At 45.8% G+C, this 23,777-nt stretch overlaps 1 protein-coding gene across 2 annotated transcripts in view; it reads right to left on the bottom strand.

Annotated features, from left to right (window-relative positions):
* The window catches only part of PPP1R14C (protein phosphatase 1 regulatory inhibitor subunit 14C), an 81,735-nt gene extending 67,640 nt beyond the window's left edge, over positions 1-14,095 (bottom strand). Inside the window, exon 1 of one of the 2 annotated variants that reach the window (XM_032338755.1) lies at positions 13,190-14,095. In XM_032338755.1, the coding sequence (XP_032194646.1) occupies positions 13,190-13,498 (309 nt within the window). In that variant the 5' untranslated portion in view covers positions 13,499-14,095. The remainder of the gene's footprint in view (positions 1-13,189) is intronic. The other variant, XM_032338754.1, reaches the window with a different exon arrangement.
* Positions 14,096-23,777: the final 9,682 nt, after the last annotated feature.

Raw genomic sequence — 23,777 nt, forward strand, 5'->3', positions numbered from 1 at the left:
CCCTGAGATCATGATCGGAGTCGAAGGCAGAGGCTTAACCCACTGAGCCCCCGGGTGCCCCTCATTCTTTGCCCTCCTTCAGTGTCTTTAACTGCTTCATGCAAGGTGTCAATGACAAACAGACCAGTTCCTCATTTTCTTCTTCTTTAGAGCAACGAGTTAATTCGAACTTGGGATATTTCATTTAACAAAGTGCAGCCCACTCTCCCTCTCTGATTTTTATATGCGAATATCCTAGAGGTTTGAGACATGAATGGCAGCTAAATGCTTTTAAAGTCTCAGGCTAGTTTAGACGATGTTCTGTTTACCTAAATACACACGTTTTTATTTAAACATCCATCCATACAAACTGCTTCTGGCAGAAGATTCCTGAATGCTGGACCATCTGGGCTTTGCTGCAGAAATGGGATATTCTAGCTTAACAAAAGGCACTTGTCTACCAGAGATAGTACATGTTATTTTATTTTTTAGTTGTAATATTTGTAGGCTCTTTTCATTGTGGCAAGCATAATCCTGTTTTCACACCAAATCAATGACTCATCTTCTCTTGACTTGTCGGAGAGCTGCCACACCCCATCAGCAACAGAAGAAAAACCAGCTGACTAATGAGAATTGTTAGGTAGAGCACTGGCCCTAAGAACCAAAGATCATCTTTACCAATCTGAAATCTCAACACCTTACATCTTTGGCTTGAAACAGATCGGATTCTTTTAACATCTGCAGAAATGAATGGAGCATCTACATCCATTGTACGACTGACACATAAAATAGAAAAGATATTAACAGATGATTGAAAAAGCAGCTCAGGGCAAAAATATCCTTTAACAGAAGCGAAGGAAGCTGGTAAGACGTCTGTACATTTTATTTAGAAGCCTCGTTTCTCTACTTCTATCACGTGACAGGTAAGAGCTGACACTTTCAAACAGGCTGGAGAAAAGACCCACTGTGCAACCAATGCTTTATTTAAAGTGAGTTTCCAACTTCACCTCAAAACTCCACCTGTGTGGACAGCTGAAGAGCGCAAGGGCTCGCGTATACTGTTTGTGCAGACTTGGCCATCCAAGAAATACGCAGTACCCTTCCTATGATATGGACCTGAGACTTGATAGATTTGAATTTTTCCAAAGAAATGGCTGAATCCTGTTGATGGTTCATCTAATGAGTTGGGAACAAATATATAGAATGGAATCCTGTAAACTGTTCAACTAAGATGAAGCATGTTTGGAAATGTATCCAATGATTAGGCACAAGAGCTCTGCTCAAGGCACAGGGGCAGACGTTCTAGAATAGCTGGAAATGACCAGAGTGGTGGGAGGTGACCCTCGAGGTCATGGTTTCCAAGTGCGAATCTTCCTCTTTTTCCTGCCAGCAATTTACACTCAGGCAGGGAACTGAGTCTCTCTGAGCCTCAGTTCTGTTGCTTTATTTTATTTTATTTTAAGATTTTATTTATTTGAAAGAGCGGCGGGGGGGGGGGGAAGCACAAGTGGGGGGAGGGGCAGAGGGACAAGAAGACTCCCTGCTGAGCGCAGGGGTGGACTCGGGACTCGATCCCAGGACCTTGAGATCATAACCTGAGTCCAAGTCAGATGCTTACCTGAATGAGCCACTCAGGTGCCCTTGAGCCTCAGTTCTGTTGTTTTAAAAATGAGGTAGCTACTGGGACACCTGGGTGGCTCAGTCTGTTAAGCATCTGACTCGTGATTTCAGCTCAGGTCATGATCTCAGGGTTGTGGAACTGAGCCTCACTAGGCTGGGAGTTTGCTTAAGATTCTCTGTCTCTCTCTGACCCTCCATTCGGTGCTTGTGTTCTCTCTCTTTCAAATAAACAAATCTTTTTAAAAAATGAGGTAGCTACTTATATGACAGAGTCTTTGTATGGATTGAAAGGGTTATCTCATGGATTGCCTTACAGATTGCATCATCATACAAAATAAACAAATATTATTAAGAGCAAAAAATTCTGCTTTCCACTCCCCCCCAGAACTGTGCATGAAAAATCTCAATTTATTTTTTTTTCTATCCTGTGTCATGCTCATTCTCAAACTAACTATAAAATGTCATTCTAGGGATAAATTCCCCAGTGAAAATCAATTTGTTTATACAGATTTCTTCAGCCCCCTTTTTAGGCTACTTCATCTTTTAAAAAAAATTAAATTAAAAAAAAATTTATTTCCTAAAGCTGCTACTATTTGCCCTCTCAGATGCTCATTTTATATCAACGCAAGTTAAAAATAAATACCACTATTACTTCATTGTGAATGGCCAAGGTAAAGGACAAATGAAGAGGAAAAGCCTCCCAAGAGCCAATATTGTAAGTTAGACACCAAAAATTTTTAAGTCAAATACGCCAGCTCTTCTTAAAGGTTAACCTAATTAAATTTTTCTTTAAAAGGCAGATAGGATACCTATGATATCAGCAGTGTCAAGATTTCAAATGTAACCTAGAAGTCAATAGTGGGAAGTGCTGGAGGAGGGAAATAAGGTGTTTTGTTTTTTTCTTTTGTTTTTGTTTTTGTTTTGTTTTTTTGATGTTTTGAGAATTTATTTACAATCATTGAAAGGAGATGGTTCTAAAAAACATACAAGGAATTACAGTCTCGTCAAACTTGGAATGTTTATTACATATATTTCAACATTCAAATAGAAGCCCATTTTCAAAAGCCATTTTCTACTACTTTCTCATGAAAATATAAAAAGGGACAACATTCATATTTTTAAAAATCCATATTTAGCCCAAATCAGGATTTTTCTACAAATGGTACCTCTTTCCAAAAAGCTTAAAAGACATCACAGAATGATGTCATGCGAAACTAAGTAATTTCACCACAGCAGAGTATTTTACTTTTAAGAAACATGCAGTATTTCTCTTTAACTTACATGCTACATTTCAACTGTGTATATGGTATGTAAACACACAGATTAATCCAAGTCACTCATATTTATGTAGTAGAGTGTCAGATATGACCAGTTGCCATGTAAACCATCAAGCTGAGATCAAGAGTTGGAAATAAGGTGTTTTAAAAGGCTTCTCAATCTGATTCTTCCTATCCAAGCAATGTCACCCAAGAGACCATGCCAAGGGAAGGATGGATACACTCTCACTTGAGCTACTGGAATTAGCTCTGCAAGTAGATGCTCCTTTGGTGAACTAGCCTAATGCCTGTCTCACGTTTGCCTTAAGAGAGAAAGACCCTTCAGTTACCGCTTTAGGTATCACCCTGTCTTCAATAAACCCCATTTTCTGCAGTGCAGGGCACCCTTACCATAGAAGCTCTGAAGCGTACAGCCTAAAAACCCTAGACCACCCTCATTTTTTCAGATAAGGAAAGAAAACCTGAAAACAGAAGTCTGGCATGAATATGACTTGCCAAGACCATCCAGCTAATTAAGCAGCAGCCCAACTAGTTCAAGTCCCACAGGCCGGGGTCTCTTCCCATGACATCCTGGGAACAATGGACGTGCTTTGAGTCCATAGATTTCATAAATGCCAAGAAAGTTCCAGAGCCCACAAATAATATATTCACTGATTCCTGTTCATTGATTCCTGAAGTTCGCTTGTTAAGAGATTACTTTGTCTTACTTAAAGCCCTACTTCCTATAGATAATTAAAGTGTGCTTAGTCATTTACATTTTCAAGTGAACAAATTTATCATATCCTTTCCTGTGAAAGGGCTTTAAGTAAAAGCAGCAGCACAGAGTCACTATGTAGTAAAAGAACGTACTGAACTAAGACAACCGCAAACAGGACATAGGCTCTGCCCTCATAGGACTTCGATCACATGGACACCTCCATTCTTCTCCTGTAACAGAAAGGATTCCTTTCTTTTTCTTTTGCCTTTAAACAATGTTAAAGGACAAAGGCTTCCTAGTCTCCTTTCCTCATTTTGCAAATATCTGCTGGAAATGAATGAACCCCATCAACCAACCCACCAATCCATCAATCTTCCAAAGTTCCTTCCACAGTTGGCCCTGAGGAATCTTCAAAAAAGGAAAAGCCCTTCTTTGATCATTTTTTTCCTCAACCATAAAGTCATGTGTTAGAGATGAACCTGCACTCCGGTGTCTTCTTTTTTCTCAGGTCTTACACAGTGAAACGGATTTCCAGAGCACCAGTCCTGACTCAGAAAAACCTGGTGAGACCTTACTGGCCGAAACTTTGAAGCAGACGCAGCAATCTTGGCTCTCATTCCCTGTCCTAATAAGACTTGCATGAGCCTGTTGCTCTGAATCTTATCTCCTGATGGAAAAGAGCTCGCCCCCTCTTGGCCCAGCAAGCACAGCCACTCTCAGAGAAATGAACAATGACTGTGCAAATAAAACAGGATTCTTGTACTTACTGAAAATATAAAATTATAGAGAAGAATGGCAGTAACCTGTGATTACGTCCTCGGCAGACTTTCATCCCCCTGCCTCTGTGCTTTATTCCGTTGCCACTTCCTTGCCATTCACGGGTTCATAGGGCTGCACAGATATAATTCACAACCAGGGGAGTGAGCTGAAACTTTGAGTCAACAATGAAAAAGTAGACTTATAACCCAGGCAGATCCAAATGACATTAGTGCAGTTAATTGAGGTGTGTCTTTCTGAAACGCACAGTTCCAGAAGATGGTCTGGAGGGCGAGTTTCGGTCACACTCACTTGAGGCCAGGTGCTAGACACCTTAGGGCACCCAGGTGTGTGAGAGACACCGGGGCCTCAGGGACCCCCCCAAGATCATACCCTCATGAAGCTGCAAGAGACAGGATTACAGACGTGTTCCAAGAAAGGGGGAAGGAAGCACAAGCTCCTGGAGGCCAGTCAGACAGGCTGCCATGAGGGGACGTACCAGAGAAGCTTCTAGAGGAGATACCCCAAGGGTGAGTCTGAAGAACAGGTAACAGGTGGACAAGTGAGGTAGGAGAGGTAGGGAGAGATGGTCTGGCAGGAGGAGAAGCAAGTCTGAAAGGGTTCTGTCTGCCCTGCATGAGGATCTCAGGGGGAGGGGATGGGGCAAGAGATGGGGTTACAGAGGCAGCAGGCAGGGCGAGCCCCTGAGCACTGGTTGCAGCCTAAGTGCTCATCTTTTGCCATGAAGGCCCATGGGCCATAAAAGGATCCAATCTGGATTTCAGAAAAACACTCTGAATGGCCACAGTGAGGGACAGATGGAGGGGAGGGCTCCGAGGGGGAGGTCCCAGCCCAGGAACCAGAGACCACTATCTGTTCCTGATTATGTCATCCAGAAGGACGTGGCCTCTGACCGGAGCCTATTGGTCAAGCCCTCCATAGCTCTATTCCTTGCAGAGTTACTGCAAGGATGGGTTATCCAGTAGGAACTCAAATAAATGGAGCTGCTGGGTGCAGTGGCAGCATCACAGGTATGTGCCTCTGGGGTCAGCATGATCGTAGACAGGGACAGGTCACAGCTTCTCTGATGCCCCACGATTGCAGAGGAAGAAGAGGAGGTCTGCATAGGAAGGTAAACTCATCTGGCAGCCAAGGAACCATGAGGTTTCCGTGAAGCATGTAAGTGCAGTTGTCCATTTCTTTTTTTTTTTTTTTTAAGGTTTTATCTATTTATTTGACAGAGAGAGAGAGCAAGCGCACAAGCAGGGGGAGCAGCAGGCAAGGGAGAGGGAGAAGCAGGCTCCCTGGCCCGATGTGGTGCTCCATCCCTGGACCTTAGGATCATGACCTGAGCTGAAGGCAGATGCTTAACCGACTGAGCCACTCAGGCATCCCTGGAGATGTCCATTTCAAAACTCTCTGAATGTCTGGTCCTCAGAAACTGATCTGGGCTAAAAATGCAGATTGAAGAGCTGTCAGCATATGGCCAGCAACCGAAGCCACGGGAATATTCGTACCACCCAGAAAGAGTGTCCAGAGTGGGTGGGTGGGGGGATCATCACAGAAGGCAGCGCAGGGTTCCAAAGACAGACCCTGTGCAACATCAGACCAAAGAGATGGACAGAGAAAGAACCCAGAAGGGGGCTGGCGGAGTGGGAGACCCAACGAGGCTGCCCCTGGAGCCAAAGGTTTCCCCAAGGAGTGGCAAAGGGTGCCTACAGAGGCAGGAGTCCAGGGAAAATAAAGACTCATGAGGTCCCCCTGGACTGAGGAACAGCACGGTCCTCAGGGCAGCTGTGGTGCATCAACAGTGTCTGGAGAAGGATCCAGGAAAATAGATAGTAAGAGTAGCAACCAGAGGGGATACAGGATTGAGGAAGGGAAGCGTTTTTCATGGCAGGCAATGGCTGCTCCTGGTTCTAGCAGGGAGCTGGGCTGCAAACCCATCCCAGGCAGGAGAGAGATGAAGGGAAAAGGGCCCTGGGCATCCGCACTGGCTGGTGCAGGACAGGGCCAAGGACTGGGCCACAGGGAAGGAAAGAGCAGGGAGAAGTTGCCTTGAAAAGACAGATGATGGTTTGAAATAGCCGTGAAATAATCAAGCACGGCCTGGGGAGACTAGGGAGTAAACTGCAAAATGAGATGGTGCCCACAGTGGGAAGAAACCATGCAGACCTGGCTCTTCCCTCCTCTCCAAACAGGGGCTCCTCTGCGGAGCGCTGTCAATGAGGCATGGTTGGCCAAGAGCAGCCAGGTGGTTTCAGAGCTGGGAGAAAAGCAAAAGACCCTGGAAGCAAAAAAATGTGAATCTCAGGCAAGAACCTGAGGCAGAGCTGGTGTGTCGGGGCACAGCAGAAGCAGAGGGAAAGAGGGTGGGCGGGAGACAGGGGGAACATCAGATTCTCAAAAGAATTCCCTCGATCTAAGCTGAAAAAAATCAATGCACTGCAACCACAATTTGTAAACTCCTGTTTGGAGCACATAAGTCAATGAAGGTAGGTGTACTTTTCAACAACGCTGAAATAAAGCAGTCATAATGCAAGAGTGGGATATGGATTACTGTAACAAAACCATAAATCTGGTTTTTCTTTTCCTAGCTGTGACTCTTAACAAAGAAATGCCACCAACTCATTCAATGCTAAAACATGTTTTCTGGTGATTGACTCTTTTTCATTCATTTCAGTAAATGCTTAATGACTGAAGAACTGTGCTCTACCGCACCAGGACAGGCGCAGAGAAAATTAATGCAGATTGAAGTTTAATTTCTCTATACATATAAGAAAACCCACCGGAACTTCCAAAATAAGGAAGATTCTAGGAGAAAAGGGAATGATAGACGATTTGCCCGTGTTCAAGTTCAAACACATACCAACATCCCTGACCCAAGTATCCACTCATCTTCTCCAAGTTCTACCAGCAAACAGATGTGAATGCCTTTTCTCTTCCTTCCTGTCCTCTGCCCACATGACAGAGAATAAGTGATAGTGGCTGGTTATGGTTCCAGGTCCAAGGGCAACTGCATACCTACTGTGTTCCAGATCTATGTTCCATGCCTTTCCCATCGGGTCCACACAACAACCCTGCCAAGAGGGCAGGGTGATCCCCTTAAATAGAAGGGGAAGATGGGGCTCCAAGAGGTTATGGAAATTGCCTACACTCTCAGGACCACTGAATGCTGGGTCACGATGAGACTTCAGGCTCTTCAAGCAGTGGAGCACTGACTCTCTTAACTGCCGCCTTCACCCCGAATTTCCCTAACTCTGTTCCGAGGGGAAGCATGTGAAGTACTTTTCTTCCCTTGGCAATGGAGAATTCTTTTATTCATAGACTTCCGACATGCTTCATTGATTCCTTACAGATTGCATTTATGGAGGTTTAAAAAAAAAAAAAAGCAGGTTTTTAAAAAAGTCTATTCATTCTCCAATACCCAAACCCATGCTGCTTCACCAAATAATCCACAAACCAAGCTCTCGGCAACAGGTTCTACCTTCTGGCTCAGGTACTAAGAAAACAGCAAAACAGGAGAAGGTGATGTCGTAGAGTGGGACTCTATATACAAAACAAGGACCTGAACTTCAAACTAGAAGCCTCATCCAGGCATAAGAACAGCTCCCTGATGGTGGGATTTCCCTGTACACGCAAGATCAGTCAGCTCAGGGGCTCCAACAGCCATTTCCGGGGAGTAGACAATACACGGAAGTTCATGGAAGGTGCCCAGCGCTGTCCTGCCTTGAGGAGTAGTCGGTGCATGGGGAAGGGATGGGGGAACATGGACCTGCACGGGCACATTTCAGCCGTGGGCCCTGGGGCAACTTTCTGGCATCTCCATGACTCAGTTTCTATACCCACAAAATGAGAATATCGGAAACTGTGACTAGGACTACATGAACCATACTTGATGCATTGAGAGCGTTTAATAAACACCAGCTAATTCTATTACATATATTCAGGTTTTTCTTTCTGGAGGAGTATTTTTTTTTAAGATTTATTTATTTATTCTAGAGAGACAGAGGGGGAGAGGGACAAAGTGGGAGAGAGAGAGAATCTCAGGCAGACTCCCTGCTGAACATGCAGCCTGACGCGGGGGGCTCGATCTCACCACCCTGAGATCATGCCCTGAACTGAAATCAAGAGTCAAACGCTTAACTGACTGAGCCACCCAGGTGCCCCTCGAGGAATATTTTTAAAACTGCATGCCATTGTCCAAAAATGTTATGGAACCTATTTATTCTTTAAATTAACTTACTTTGTTAGAGGGAAAAAGAGCATGAGCTGGCAGGGAGAGGGCGAGGGAGAGAGAGAATCTTAAGCAGGCTCCATGCCCCACAGAGTGGGAGGTGGAGCTCGATCTCACAACCCTGAGATCCTGACCTGAGTCAAAATCAGGCATCAGACACTTAACTGACTGAGGCACCCAAGTGCCCCTAAAATCAACTTAGAGAGTCACAACCAGCAATTCTGGAAAAAGAAATAAAACAGAATATTGTATTTAAACATGAATAAAGTCCTATTTTGGATGACGCCTGTCATTTTTTCTCTAGCATCCACAGTAATATTGAGCACTGCTTTGTGAATCCATGTGTCTTTCATACATCCATGTGCCCGTGTGTCAGGCAGCAGTCTAAAGGGTATTTCTTTCTACGGTCACCATCAAAACATTTGAAAAAACACTGATTTACAGAACGAACAATGACAGGGAGTCAGGGAATAGGCAAAGGTATAACATGACAGGAACCACGTTTTAAAATGCAGACAGCTAGGGCGCCCGGGTGGCTCAGTCGTGCAGCGTCTGCCCTTGGCTCAGATCATGATCCCGGGGTCCTGGGATCCAGCCCTGCCTCGGGCCCCCTGCTTGGCAGGAAGCCTGCTTGTCCCTCTCCCACTCCGCCTGCTTATATTCCCTCTCCCGCTGTCTCTCTCTCTCTCTCTCTCCAATGAATAAATAAAATCTTTGAAAATAAAAAAATAAAATAAAATAAAATGCAGACAGCTGCAAAGGGAAAGCCTAAGTGGACCCTCAGGGTAACCCAGGAAATGCCCTCCGCACACAAGTCTGTTTACGGGGAGCTGCTACAGGAATTGCAATAATCTGAGGTTAACAACAGGCTTTTATTTCCAAAGCAAACCAAATTGCAACACTGGAAGTACAGATGTTATCTGGATGCTGGGCAAGATGAGAAAAAATGATTATGACTTACCCATCTTGCAATACTTGTCAAAGGAGATGCAGTGCCAGATTTCAAATGTTCTTAAAAACTGTCTGGGTTTGGACGAGATATGAAAATGTCTCAAAACAGAAATCCTTCAATGTGGCTACAGATCCATCCTCTAACAGTTCCATTATAACCAAATCCCTGGCTGGAAAATTTAACTATCTGTACAAGAAGATGAAATGGAAAATAACCATAAACATAACTAAGCATTTCAGAACTTAGAAAAACACTTCTCTATACATCCAAAAGCCGGTTTGATGTGGTGTGCCGCAATACTGCCCTTACACTGGGTAGGAAGGGCCATGGTCCTGGGTCTTCATCTCCCCACACCCAGCCCCCTGCAGAGTTCCCAGGACCCTCTGGACCCACCAGAAGTGCTGCCCATCTCGTTTCAGGCCCCACTACAGCTCCCCAGAGTTTCCTGATCCAATACCAAGCCATTTCCAGCGCATGAATAGGCTCCTCCTGGATCTGTCCCCCCAAGGGGGCCTTTGCCACCACTGGCCTGAGCCGAAGGTATGACAAAGAGGGACAGAGGGTATAGACAGACAGTGGGTATGGCAGTGGACACAATGCTCTTCACCAGGTGAGACTGTACCGCGGGAAGAAAAGAAAGCAGGCCCAAGGCCTGGGGATTCTCCAGCTGCATACCAGCTGTGAGCCCTGAGTCTGAGAATTCAAAATTCAAACTTAGCCTTCCAGGCCACTATGGAGATATCACTGTCTAGGTAGGCAGACAGAGTAAATTTTATATCATGCTTGTTACAACTGCATTATCTTTAAATAGGTAGACCTCTGCTTTGAGGGCGTCCATCTGTTCTCTTTGCCTGGGCCCCTGCAAACTTACGAGGCAGGCCTGGTGCTGAGCCGGTGGGTTCATACGGCCATCCCCGTGCCCTGCCCTTCACCAGCTCTGCGGGCTTGGGAGAGCTGCTGACTCTGTGTCTCAGTTTCCTCGTCTGCAAAGCAGATAACAGCACCCTCTTCATAGGGTTGTTGTAAAGACTAAATCAATTAGTCCGCACAGTGTCGAGAGCAGCGCCTAATAAGCACTCCACACATGCCGTCTCTAGATTTTTCTCCATATAGAATCGACGGTCACTGCAAACTTCGAACTCAGACCACAGCCAGGAAGGTGTTCTGTGTATTTCTTCCTTCCCACTCCTGATTTAAACATCGTGCTTTACGCCTCTCCAAAAGATCACTATTTTCTATTCCGAAAAGGACAAGTCTTCCAACTACTGACCGGCCTGATAGACATTCTTCTGAAATTAAATAGGGGTTCATCATCCCCCCCAGCTTGGCAGAAAGCTCAGGCCTCTGGCCAGTTTGAAGTCTGGCAAATTCGCTTTCTGTGTCAATTGCATGAAATGAAAATTTGACAACATTACCAATTTTAAGTGTAAAAGGGACAGTCCCTACCCTCTGTATTCATGAAATTCAGAGCTATTAGCCCGGGACAGTCCCTCTCGATTAAGAGCAGAGGCTGAAATACTTGAAGCCATCAGCAAGGAAAGGCTACCAGACCAGAGAAACTAAGCTAAAAATAGAGCCCCACCAGTGCAGAAATAGAGGGAAGAAAACAATTCTCTATATGTCTACTTAGGAGCCCACATGCTTTTTGTCATTAAGGGAAGCTGTATTGTCAGCTTGGTAATTAATTACAAACTGCCAACAACCTTCTCAATGACCAATATTCCTCCAACCTACAGTGAGAGAGCAACCAACTTGAAGAGAACACTTGCCACATTGTAATGGGGCACTGAGGGCACAGAGCCCCCTCTCAAATCTCTAGTTCGCTGTAGGTCAGAAGGTCTAAAACGGGAAGCGAAATGTACAAGGAGAAGATTCAAGGTCATGTTTACCCTTTCCAGTATATTTTTAACCTACACATTCAATACAGTGAACATCCAATCCACCATCCCCCCCCCCACTCTGCCAATTACTCTGAAGAATTTTTAAGATTTTTGATTTGCCAATCTGCTAAGGGGCCGGAACTCTTAGCTTCCCCCCAACTACCCCTAATTAGTCTTCCCTAAAAGGAGTGCTGCTCAAGCACTGTGCATTTCAACAGCAGTATTTCTATTAAATCTTCTCCAAATCCAAAATGGAGTATAAAGGTCAGTATGAAATAAATAAAAATTAACTGGATTCTACAGAGGCAAGACCGAGCACATCCATCCACCCAACGGTCATCCCATCTAAATCAAATAGTGTTTCTTGCAAGAGTTTTGCCAACTTCCTACAAAAAAAAAAAAAAAAAAAATCAATTCCAGGAACACTTCCTGTGTTGGCCAGTTTTTATTTACGCAATTAAGATGGCTTTTTGTAAGAGCCAGGCTGGAGAAAAAATATATTTTTACAAGCCCATTAGTCATATAGTCAAGCTTCATTATATGCTGATCATTCATCAGTAGTCCCTAATGAGGATGCTGTTGCCTCCTGCCATGAGAACGTGAAGGAAAGGATGTGTTCACAATAGGCCATAAAATGTGTGAAAAACAGAATACCCCAAACCAGGAGAAAAGCCAATGAGTTCATCTGGCTCTCTCTCTCTCTCTCTCTCTTTTTTTTTTTTTTCTGAACAGCGTTAACAGCCCTATGGACACGAACCTGCTTTAACTGAGAAGCCGTCTCCTTAATTATTATTAATTCCCTCCATTTTCCCACCCTTCCCAAACTCCACGCCCTTAAGAGAAGTACAATACTTCATTCAGAATCGCTGTTATTAAAGACTCTCCTGGGCAATCATTTTGGCTTCAGGCATTTTTCTAGCAGACGTCTGCTACAGCTTATTCTAAATCTTCCTCCTAACACCAGGCATCTCTGCAACCGTCGGACTCGGGTGTGAACCTTAGCCCCTGAACCGTGGGAAGTCACAGGGTCCTCGCGGAGGGAAGCTGGTGGATTCCGAGCATCGCGCAAACCACCCGCAGAGCTACCTTCCTTTCATCCAGGCACCTTTCGAGGCTGCCAAAGGCTCTCACTCGGCTCCCATCAACGGGAGTAACCGAGCTCGACCAAGGGGGTTAAAATCTGCTTCAACAAAGCCTAACGTGTGCGGTTTGGGGAAATGCAAGGATAAATTATGGGAGCGCGCGTCGGGGCTGGTTGCAAAAGGGAAAGCGTTCATCTCCTGATTTTGATGTAGAATTTCAGGAACCAAGGGGTCCTCTGGGATCCCCAGAACCTCTCCTCTCCGATAAGCAGCTTTCAGGTCCCTTCCCTGCTCCCTCTCCACAGAAGCCGGGATTGCTAGGATCTCAGCAGTTAAGAACTGTTCTTGTGGGGTTAGGCGCAGCTGGCGTGAGCCCTTCCGAGCCCCGCTGCTTGGAGCTGTCTCTGGAGCCTAGAAGCGCCCCCCCACCCCCCCGGCTCCGAGAAAAGCAATGTGCTTAGCAAAACCCATCCTTCCTTACTGCCATCCAAGGGGCCCGCACCTCTGAGGGCACCGGGCATCTGGACCCAGGCAGAGGCGTCCCAACTGTCGCGCCCCGGCGCCAGAGGGCACCGCGGAGAGAGCACGCCCTGCGCCTAGCTCCCAGAGCTGGGTCCCAGGGAGTCAGGGGCCCAGGGACAGAGAATTCCTGTGTGGGCACCGAGCGGCGAGGGAGGCCCACGACCCTCCCGGCCCCGCGCTCAGGTACCTCGCAGCCATACAGCTGACCCAGCTGCTCCACGATCCACTCCTCCAGCACGAGCCGCTTCCGAAGCTCCTTGCGATCGTATTTCACTGTCACTTTTCCCTGCTGGTGGCGTCGCTGCTGCTGCTGCTGAACCTGCCCCGCCGCGGTCGCCGTGGCCACCGGCGCCGAGTCCTCCCTGGAGGAGCCTGAGCCACTGCTCGAGCCCGGGCTGCCGCCGGCGCCGCCCCGGGGACTCTGGAAGAAAACCCGCGCGCCGCCGCCGCCGCCGGCCCCACCGGCTGCCTCGCTGCTGCCCGTCGCCACCGACATGTCCCCGCGCGCGCCAGAGCCCGAGTGCTGCCCGGAGGAGGGGCGCGCGGAGCGCGCCCGGCGCCGCTACCACCTCCGGCCGGGCAGCGGCATGCGAGGGGCTCGCCCGCACCTGCTCCGCGCGCCGCGCACGCCCGGCAGCCCGGCTCCAGGGGAGGTCGGGAGGAGCCGAGGCGACAGCTAGGAGGACGGGCGGGGGAGGGCGGGGAACAGGGAGGGGCGGGGACCGCAGCCTTAAAGACGCCGCGGAGGACCCTCTTGCTCCAGCCCGGGGAGGCGGATCCGGCGCGTCGCAGGCACTGGGCCCGGGGCGTGGGAGCGGCGCGCGGAGGCGGGAATGTGTGCGCGCAGGCACGCGCAGCCGCCTGCGCGTAGACACCGGAGAGGGCTGTCTTGGGTCTGGTGCCAGAGATGGTCCGCCGCGCGGATGACGGTGTCCTCTCCTGCCAGAGACGCGGAATTGCGCTTTTCGTCCCCAGCGGTGCGGGAGCGCACGCTACCCGCCGCCTCCTGCGGCGTCGGCCCCGCGCTGCCCCGGGGGCAGGGTTCCGCCGGGAGCGGGACGCGCGGAGGGAAGGCGCCGCAGGTTCCTCGCGAAGCTTTTCTTGCCTCTCCCTCTTCGGGTGGCTGGGAAGCGTCTCTCTCCCTCCTGGCCCCACCCTCCAGCTCCAAACACATTCCTATTCATGCCACTTCCTCTCTCAGATTGTGAGAAAAATTGACGAGGCGATGTTTGTGCAATCAGACGATCAAAGCGCCTGAGACATTCTCTTCAGACCAGTTTTTCTCTCCTTACAAAGTGTCTGTTTATTCGGAGACAGAGCATTCTTACATCTTTGTATCTAAAGGACCGCAAGCTTGATCCACAGCTTGGCTAAGAGGCTGGGGACCTCCAGACAGCAAACATTTCTCTAAAGGAGTCAGTGCTGTTCACTGGGCTTACATTTCTAGTATTGTATTCCCTGACTAGTTTGCTTTCCTCTCAATACCCCTGCCAAGCTACCCCTTTTTACCGGGGAAAGCCACCGCACTAATTTTACTCTGAAAACATCAGGCTGCCAAGTAGAGTTACAAATGAAAGAGCTTATTATAAGGTTTAGGGCAAAGAGATGGGGAGGGAAATTATAAACAGAAAAGTGCATGTGTATGTGTGTAAAATTATAGGGAGACACTACTATATGTCTCCTCTGCATTGCATTTCTGTTCAGGCAACAGAAAGAAAACACAAAGGTGCTCCAACACAGGTAAGTGGCTTTCAAGAACTTTTTGAAAAAGCTGGTGAGGTTTACCAGCAGCTACTCAAAAAAGTTTCTCGGAAGGAAAGTAGATAAAGTTGATTTCTTCTGAGCATTTTCTAGGGTATCCCCCTGTGGGATTCTAGACCAACAGCTGCAAAGGGAAATAAAAGACATAACCAGAAATTTTCTCCCCAGCTTTTCTGGCTCTGCAGTCAACTGGTGTGCAGGGCTTCTCTAGCCAGATTTATGATCACCTTTGTTCCGTCCCTTTAAGGTTTTCACCAAGAGCCTGAGAAGGGATTTTCCCCCAAAAGTTCCATGCCTGAAGTTCATCAGCAGGAAAAGGGAGGCCCTGAAGAGTGAAAGGAAAGGATCTAATGGGGGAGTGTGTGAAATGGGATGGCTGGTGCGGGGGCCCTGGAGTCCTATCACCATTAGAGGGGGTCAAGGCTGAAACCTTTCTTCCCCATGGCAGAAGCCAGCTGTCCTCCAGTTAGGTTCCCCACCCAACTTTTCACAGACAACTACCAGGATTGGCCCCTAGAGACTGATGACTGTTTTCCACGTCACCTCCACACCCACCTGCCTGGGGCATCAGAGGTTGTTCTAAATTCTGAGTGGGTAGCCAAGAGGGTGAGCACCTCTGCAGGCGAGGAGGAAAAGGTTGGAAGGCAGTGGTGATCAATGACAGAATAAGCTTGTCTGTCTCCAGCTATCTGGCCCTGGTCCAAGTTAGCTAGCACCAGCTTTAACCGGCCGAACGAACCAGGAGAATTTCAATCAAAACAAAATCAGCTAAAATTATAGTTAGCGAAGGAGAAAACTGCATAAAATCTGCATAAAGATCTGCCCCTCATTCTGGCACTAGGACCAGGCTCTACCAATATTTTGAAAAATTGTGCCTATGATCCAGGAGTATGGCAAAGAGTGGAAAATTCCAACCAATTCCAGCTCCTTTGAGTCTCTGGACAATGAGTTCAGTCATTCAAGAACAACTTCAAAGAGTTTATAAAAATTCACTAAGTTCTTTCTGAGAAATTCTTGTGTCAATTTTTTTTTTCACTGTGTAGGATCCTTTTTTCCTTTGTGCTTAAAACTCAGCTTTCTCTTACGACTTCAAAAATGACAGGTACTAAGAGATATGTAAGAAGAAACTTAGGGTTTTCGGCATCTTCACTTGTAGGTAAATAGCCAGTGAGGAGTCAGTGTCTTCCCTCACATACACTGACCTTCAGTGGCCCAAATGAGTCACCTTGACTTACAATTAGGGGTTGAACTAACATGAAAGTTCCTTTTCCTGTAAATCCACTTGCCCCACCCAGGACATGATATACACTCGGAGGGAATTCCCCACCACACAGACACACACAGACAGATACACACACACACATGCACACAAACACACACACACGCACACTTTAATTCCATGTTTCAAAATATTTGGGAGTAAGGGGCTTATTCACAGGCCAGAGACCCTTTACATAGATGACTATATTCAGCAAAACCAGCAATATTTCTCATCTTCGAGACTATTCATTTTTGTTCAAGGCAAGCACTTTCATTTCTAAACTTTTTAGACAAGATTTTTCACATGCTGGTTAATCAAAAACAATGAATGGTTTTTAGTGACTTGAATGGTCTGAGAATGTTCTAGAACACAAGAGATGAGCTTTTTCCTTAAGGCAGTTATTCACTACTGTGAAAGCAACCTAAGGAAGATTCATCAATATCTTTTCTTCATAGCTTCACACTTTCTTAAATTGCTCTCTGATTTGGAGAAAGTATCTTTTAGGAATTATATATAGTTCCTTCATCTCTGAAAATGATCTTTATGCCCAAAGTTTGTTAAATAAGATGACTTTATCAGGGGTCCCAATTTTCTTCACCCCCCAAGGGAAGCAAAGATTAAATACAAATATTTATGCTCAGATGCAAATTTCCTTACTCCTTACAGACTAGATGTGGCAATAATTATGCAACACCTGGTAACCTACCTTGAGGCTGTGATAATGGTAGTCCCTAGGGCCCAGGAATCTGAACAGAGAAATCTTATCTGGACTAGTGAATGTCAGCGATAAGCTTCCTACATCCGAATTCTCGGCAAAAGTGTGGTAAAGCCAAAAGACAAATCAAAAGTAATTTCAAGTCTGGTTTTCATTGTAAAAATAGGAGAAATTCAGTCTGTCCTGTTGGATTCTATCTGTTACCCATAGCATTTTCTCTTTTCAGAATACAGTCCATTATTTCATTATTCTTTATGCAGTGAGAGCGCTAATGTTGATAGCCTACCAATGTCATTTTTCTTTTGGCTACCGTTTCATCCTCTTTTTCTTTTCCTCCTCTAAACTCTGGGATTTTGATTGTATTGTGCATTACAATTTGGAATCATAATTCCCAATTAAACTTGGCCACTGCTTGTATAAGTAACCAGAGCAACAGCAGTCATTGTGACCATCTACAATTTTGTCTCCACAATTACCAGAAGTTCTTATCCGACTGTTCCGAGAGGATGGGGGTTGGAGCTGCAAATCCAGAGCTTCATCTCACCCCTTCTAACAGAGGCTAAATGTCCTACACCTTCTTATAAGCCTAGCTTATATTTTGTCTTTCTGTAACACTAGGGCCAAATTTATCTCCGGAGGAGCCCGTTATCCCCCACTTGGCCGATACCTTCTTGCCCTCCCCATTTCATTGCCAGACATTTTGGAAGAGCTGCCCATTCCTCCCCTGTGTCTGTCTTCCCCGGTCACCATTCAGTCCCCCACAGTCCAGTGGCCACCACAGACTGAAGGCACCAACCAAAGTCACCAAGGAACTCCATGTTGCTCAATTCAATGTGTGCCTTCCAGCTCTTACCTAACTTGACCTCCTGCCACATTTGACAATCTTGAACCTCTCCTGGCTTTTCAAACTCTCTCCTCTTTTGGCTCCCGTGCCAACATCCTCCTGGTTTCCCTGCCACGTCTTTGTCTGTGTCTTGTGAGCTCCTTTTCCAATATCCCTGCCTTTAAGGTAAATGGTTCCCCAGATTCTACCCTCTTCTCTTTGATCATTCACACACTTTCTCCAGATGATTTTGTCTCTGGCTAAAGCTTCCATTTGGACAAGCTACCATCTATGTGCCACCAACCCCCCAAATCATGAGCTAGAGCAGGTTTCTGGTCGAAGCTTCAGATCCACAGAAATACTGTATTTCCTGCCAAAGCACTGAGCATAGATGTGTGTAGTTAAAGTACACAGATGTACGCCTATATCAGTTCCTTAGAGAACAAAATACAGTAGTCCCCCCTTCTCCACTGGGGTATATTCTCAGGACCCCCCCTCATGGACATCAGAAACCACAGACAATATGCTATGTTTTTTTTTTCTCTACACACATACTTACAATAAAGTTTAATTTATAAATTAGGCATAGTAAGAGATTAGCAACAATAACTAACAATGAGGGCTCTTGGGTGGTTTAGTTGGTTAAACGTCTGCCTTCGACTCAGGTCATGATCCAGGGGTCCTGGGATCGAGCCCTGCATCTGGCTCTCTGCTCAGTGTGAAGCCTGTTTCTCCCTCTCCCACTCCCTCTGCTTATGTTCCCTCTCTTGTTGTGTCTCTCTCTGTCAAATAAATAAATAAAATCTTTAAAAAAATAAATAATGAAATAGAACAATTATAACAATATACTGTAATAAAAGTTGTGTGGATGTGGTGTCTCTGTCTCAAAATATCTTATTTGTACCGTACTCAGTACATCACTCTCGTGATGATGTGAGACGATAAAAGGCCCACGTGATGAATGACGTGAGGGGAGTGACATAGCGTTCGTTGTGCTGCTGTTGACCTTCTGACTTGTCAGAAGGAGGAACATCCACTTCTGGACCGCCCTTGACCATGGGTAACTGATACCACAGGTAAGGGGAGGGGAGCTACCATACATAGTTCAGTGAGTGTGTGTTTGGCCACGGAATGCCCAGTAAAGGGTGCTCTGGCTCAGCATTTTCCAGACATTCAATAAAAAGCACATTTATGTCATGACCCAAATATATATGCACCCACATAACTTACCCAGATTCCATGTAATACACTCCTGACACGGCCTAGTCTCTTCTGTCCTTTTTCATTATTTGGAAGGAATGCCGGTTACCATCTACTGACTGATTTCCCAACCCACTGAAGGGTTGCAGCCCTGAGTCTGGAAAGAGCTGCTGTCAGCCAGAGCTGTGCCTACGAGAACAGGTCCTGGCTCTCCTTGGTCTTCATGGCACACTCCAGGCTGGTTATTTATTCCCCTGGCACTCTCTTCCTGCCGTGATTAGGTTATCAAGTGTTCTGGTAAACAACTCTGATCCAAAATGGCTGACCTAGGGCATGTGTGTGATCCTCCTGAAAGCGCCATGAGAGAACTAAAGAGGAAAAATATTCTGGACATAAAGGTATACCTTTTGCCGGACCTCTGTGCTTCTCATTCAGGAAATGGCGGAAGGCCTGGAGGGTAAAGATCAGGAGGACACTAGGGATTGGTAGAGCCTCCAGCTTGAGGACAGGTATGTTGTGGTGGTTGTCAGCCTGAATCTTGCCTCCAACATGCCTGGATTGAATCTGGCCTCTGCCACTCAGGCACTGTGTGACCTTGGCAAGTCACTTCACCTCTCTGTGCCTTCACGTCGCCATCTGGAAAATGAACAACAGTGCTTGTCTAACACGTTGTTCTGAGTGAAAATGAGTCACAGGAAATAAAACACATAAAACAGTGCCCTCTGTTATGCGTGAACAAAACATGCCATAAATGTGGTGGAGAGGACACACTGTTGTTCCAACCATGTCCCCAAGAAATTACGGCCACAGGCACATCATGATTTCAGAGATGTGAAGCAAGCAGTTGGAAATCATCTCCATAGGCATCCTGTTGAGAGCCACTCTACAGGTGACTCAGCTGTTGTCCCCATTGGCAAATCCCAGTAAAGAAAGGTAAGATGTGTCTCCAACGGCTTACTCAGTTGGGACCTGCACCTGCATGTCTTGTAGTCACCCCCAGTTAATAGAGTCAACACCATCTGTCCCAGCTGAACCTACTTCACTTCCAGTTTCCCTTCTGGAGGGGCTGTCTAACAACACTAGAAGTTCAACAACTGTCTAACAACACCTAGAAGTTCCTGGTCTTATCCACCATGTCCAATCCACCCGTAAGCAAACCCTAATGATCCCATGCTTGTCTGGGTCCGATCTGCCCCTCCTCTCTGACCACGCATGCCGCCTGGGTCTCTCCTATGGTCTCCTCACTTGCCTCCACACCTTGCCTTCCACTCATTCTTTCTATTGCTCCCACAGAGAGCTTTCTAAAAGCAAATGTGATCATATCATATGCTTAAAATTCCCACCATTTTCCCTGTTCCCGTCAGGCTATAGCCCAAACAACTTCACATCGCCCATAAGGCTTTTCTTGCTTTCTTTCCCAGCACCTGTTCTCCCCACTGCATCCCCAGACACAAACCCCTCACTCTACCCAACACCTTACATAGCCTGGGGTTCCCAAATACAGAACATTCCCTGCCTGATTTTGTCTGTGCCTACAACATCCCATGCCAGTTTCCTGTGGCGCCAGCCTGACCCCTCACACCCCCAGCTGGGGTTAGTCACCTCCCTGACTAAGCCCTTCCCACTTTCCTAACAAGGTCTCACTCTCATGTCTGCCCCTTGGCCACCACCCATCACATCGCGCATCAAACCTTTCTGTGATCAAGTCTCTGCTCAAATGTCACCTCCTCAGACAGGCCTTCTCTCTGCACCTCTTGCTCTGGCCTCTTGCTCTCTTTCTTTCTCTTTTTTGATCTTATGACCACTTGAAAATTATTATATGTCCTGCCGAAGCGAGCACCCACTTGAAAATTATATGTGTAATTATGGAAGATATTACATTTTATATATTACATGTGTATTACATAACAGCACACATTATAGGATGATGGAAGGAGTCTATTGGGTCATCTGTCTCTCCCACCAGATTATAAACCCCTGAAGACAAGTATGTGGCCGAATGGAGTTCGTGTTCTCAGGACCAACAACAGTGCTTACAACAGGGTCGGCACCCCAAACAGTGTGTGAGTAAGACTATCTCCACTTCTGGTTTGACACATTTTTTTTCTTGATCGTCCAATAAAAATATGCAAAAATGCAGATCTCATCACTCCTCAGTACAGGCCCAATCTGGTGTTGGGTGTTCTTATAAATCATAGGAAGTTATACTTCTCCCTTCTACAGAGACACTTCCAGGATTCTTACCAGGTTTCTGTAGGAAGCAAAGGAAACGGTGACCACCCAAACTTCCCAAGACCCTATACTTGAGCTGGAGTCTTCTGTTCCTCCAGCATTAGTCTTGGCTTTGGAGCACCTGGTTTGTTGGAGGTTGTTATGAGACACGGCTGAGGCATCAGGTGTGAAATCAAATTGTCATTCCAACTCTACTCCTATCAAGACTCCACCATCAGTTGGTGGCAGTTTCCCCAAGCTATTATTTTCAAGCTGTAAAAGGAGGACTGGTCAGAAGGCCACCAGCTTAGGCAATCTGTGAAGCAGCACCAGTTTTGTTTCTTTCCAGGTCATTGTGGGAGGAGGTGTGGTCTTTCCTGTGGGGCACAGCTGGTCTGTAGCTTGAACTACCTTCAACACACCGAATCTGATTTCTGCCTTCTGACCCCGGGCTGTACCACTGGTCCTATGACAACGTCAAATGTCTCTAGAACTTTTGAGACACCATTTCTTGAGTTCTGCACTTACCTCAGCAAGGACCAGACACTAACAGTTCGCAAGTTGGCACCAGGTCAGGAACCACGCCCCACAAAGCACCATGCCATTTTGTAATTACAAATGGCTTATAAACTTCAATAGTTATAGTAATAGCAATAATAATTGGGCATCATCCTCTAGTTAAAGAGAAAGAGCCACTGGTTTTATTTCCTCCTCTGGAAATCTTTGATAAATTCAAGCTTAGTCCAAAGCTATAAGCAATTTAAATGGAATAGTATTGGCATAAAGACAGACACACAGATCCCTGAAACAGAATAGAGAGTCCAGAACAGAGCACCTGGGTGGCTCAGTGGGTTAAGCCTCTGCCTTCAGCTCAGGTCATGATCCTAGGGTCCTGGAATCGAGCCCCGCATCGGGCTCTCTGTTCAGGGGGAGCCTGCTTCCCCTTCTCTCTCTGCCTGCCTCTCTGCCTATTTGTGATCTCTCTCTTTATCAAATAAATAAATAAAATCTTAAAAAAAAAGAAATAAACCCACATATATATGGCCAATTCATTTATGACAAAGTAACCAAGAATACACAATGAGGAAAGCATTCTCTCTACAATAAATGGTGCTGGGAAACCTGGACAGCTACATGCAAAAGGATGAAACTAGACCAGAATCTTATTATAAGGTCATAAGATACAGAAAAATTAACTCAAATGGATTAAAAATTAATTCCAAATGCTTGAGTGTAAGACCTGACACCATTAAACTCCTAGAAGAAAACATAGGTAGTAAACTTCTTGATATCAGCCTTGGTAATGTGTGTGTGTGTGTGTGTGTGTGTGTGTGTGTGTGTGTGTGTGTTTTAATCTGACAGCAAAAGCATAAGTAAATAAGTGGGACCATATCAAACTACAAAGCTTCTGCTCAGTAAAGGAAATCATCAGCAAAATGAAAAACAATCTGCTGAGTGAGAGAAAATATATGTAAATCATGTAACTGACAAGGGACTAATATCCAAAATATATAAAGAGCTCATACAACTCAAGGGCAAAAAAAAAAAAAAAATCCAAATTAAAAAGTGGGCAGAGATCTGAACATTTTTCCAAAGCAGACATACAGATAGCCAACTGGTACTTAAAAAGATGTTCAACATCATTAATCCAGGGAAATGCACAACAAAACCACAAGATATCATTTTCTATCTGTTAAAATGAGAATATCAGAAAGACAAGAAATACTAAGTGTTGATGAGGATGTAGAGAAATATGAGCCCTGATGCATTGTTGGTCGGAATGCAAACTGATGCACCCACTCTGGAAAACTGTATGGAGGTTCCTCAAAGAATTAAAAATGGAGCTACCATAAGATCTGGCAATTTCACTTCCAGATATTTATCCAAAGAAAACAAAAACACGAACTAAAAATACCTGCATCACGTGTTTATCATAGCATTATTTACAATAACCAAGATATGACAACAACCTAAGTGGCCACTGATGGATAAATAGCAAAGAAAATGGGACATAGATCTATTTGCACACCATTGCTGTAGAGAAGGGCGTGAGAATCCTTGCTTTAGAAATCAGCATCCCTGTTCCCATATGCGTCTCTCAAGACTGTGGGGATTATCATGTTGTGTTGATTGTGTTGTAGTGTATGTTGCATTGTGTTACGATGGGCTCCATCCCAGTGGACAGCAGGCTGGTTATTCATGAAGGGCTTGACATTCCCAGTGTCAATTGTCTCAAGATCCGGAAGGTCCTTCTTCTGTAAAGCGGACTCTAGTTGCTGCAGAGGGGATAGGAGAAAATGTTTTTCCTTGGCCTTGTGATTACACTGGAGAAGATGTCTAGAACTAATTCTGTTCTACTTACGGTGTCCTCCATGGGTCAGTAGACCCACAACAGGGTCGGCAGGTCCTGAGTTGGTCTTATCTGGAGCAGATGATACAGGGTGAGAATATTTTGAGTCTAACAATAGTAAAAGCTACTCATCACTGACCTCTATTAGGTGTCAGGCATTTTATTATAAATGCTATCTCATTAAACTTCCTACAATCCCACATGATTATGTACCTACAACAATGATGACTATGTTCATTTGAAAGATAAGGAAATCAAGCTACCGGAAGCTAAGTAACTTCTACCTCTAACCTAAGGTTTTATAGGAAGTGGAGCTGGGATCTTATTTTGCATCTGCGGGCCTAGTTAATAATAAAATCTGACTTGAATGTCCCCTGTCTGCTCTCAGTTCTATGCAGGGGTTAGGACAGGGCTATGTTTAGGGCAAGGCCACTGTGTTGTGAGAATACAGCAT

This window comes from Mustela erminea, chromosome 4 (genome assembly GCF_009829155.1).
Source record: "Mustela erminea isolate mMusErm1 chromosome 4, mMusErm1.Pri, whole genome shotgun sequence".
Lineage (NCBI taxonomy): Eukaryota > Metazoa > Chordata > Mammalia > Carnivora > Mustelidae > Mustela > Mustela erminea.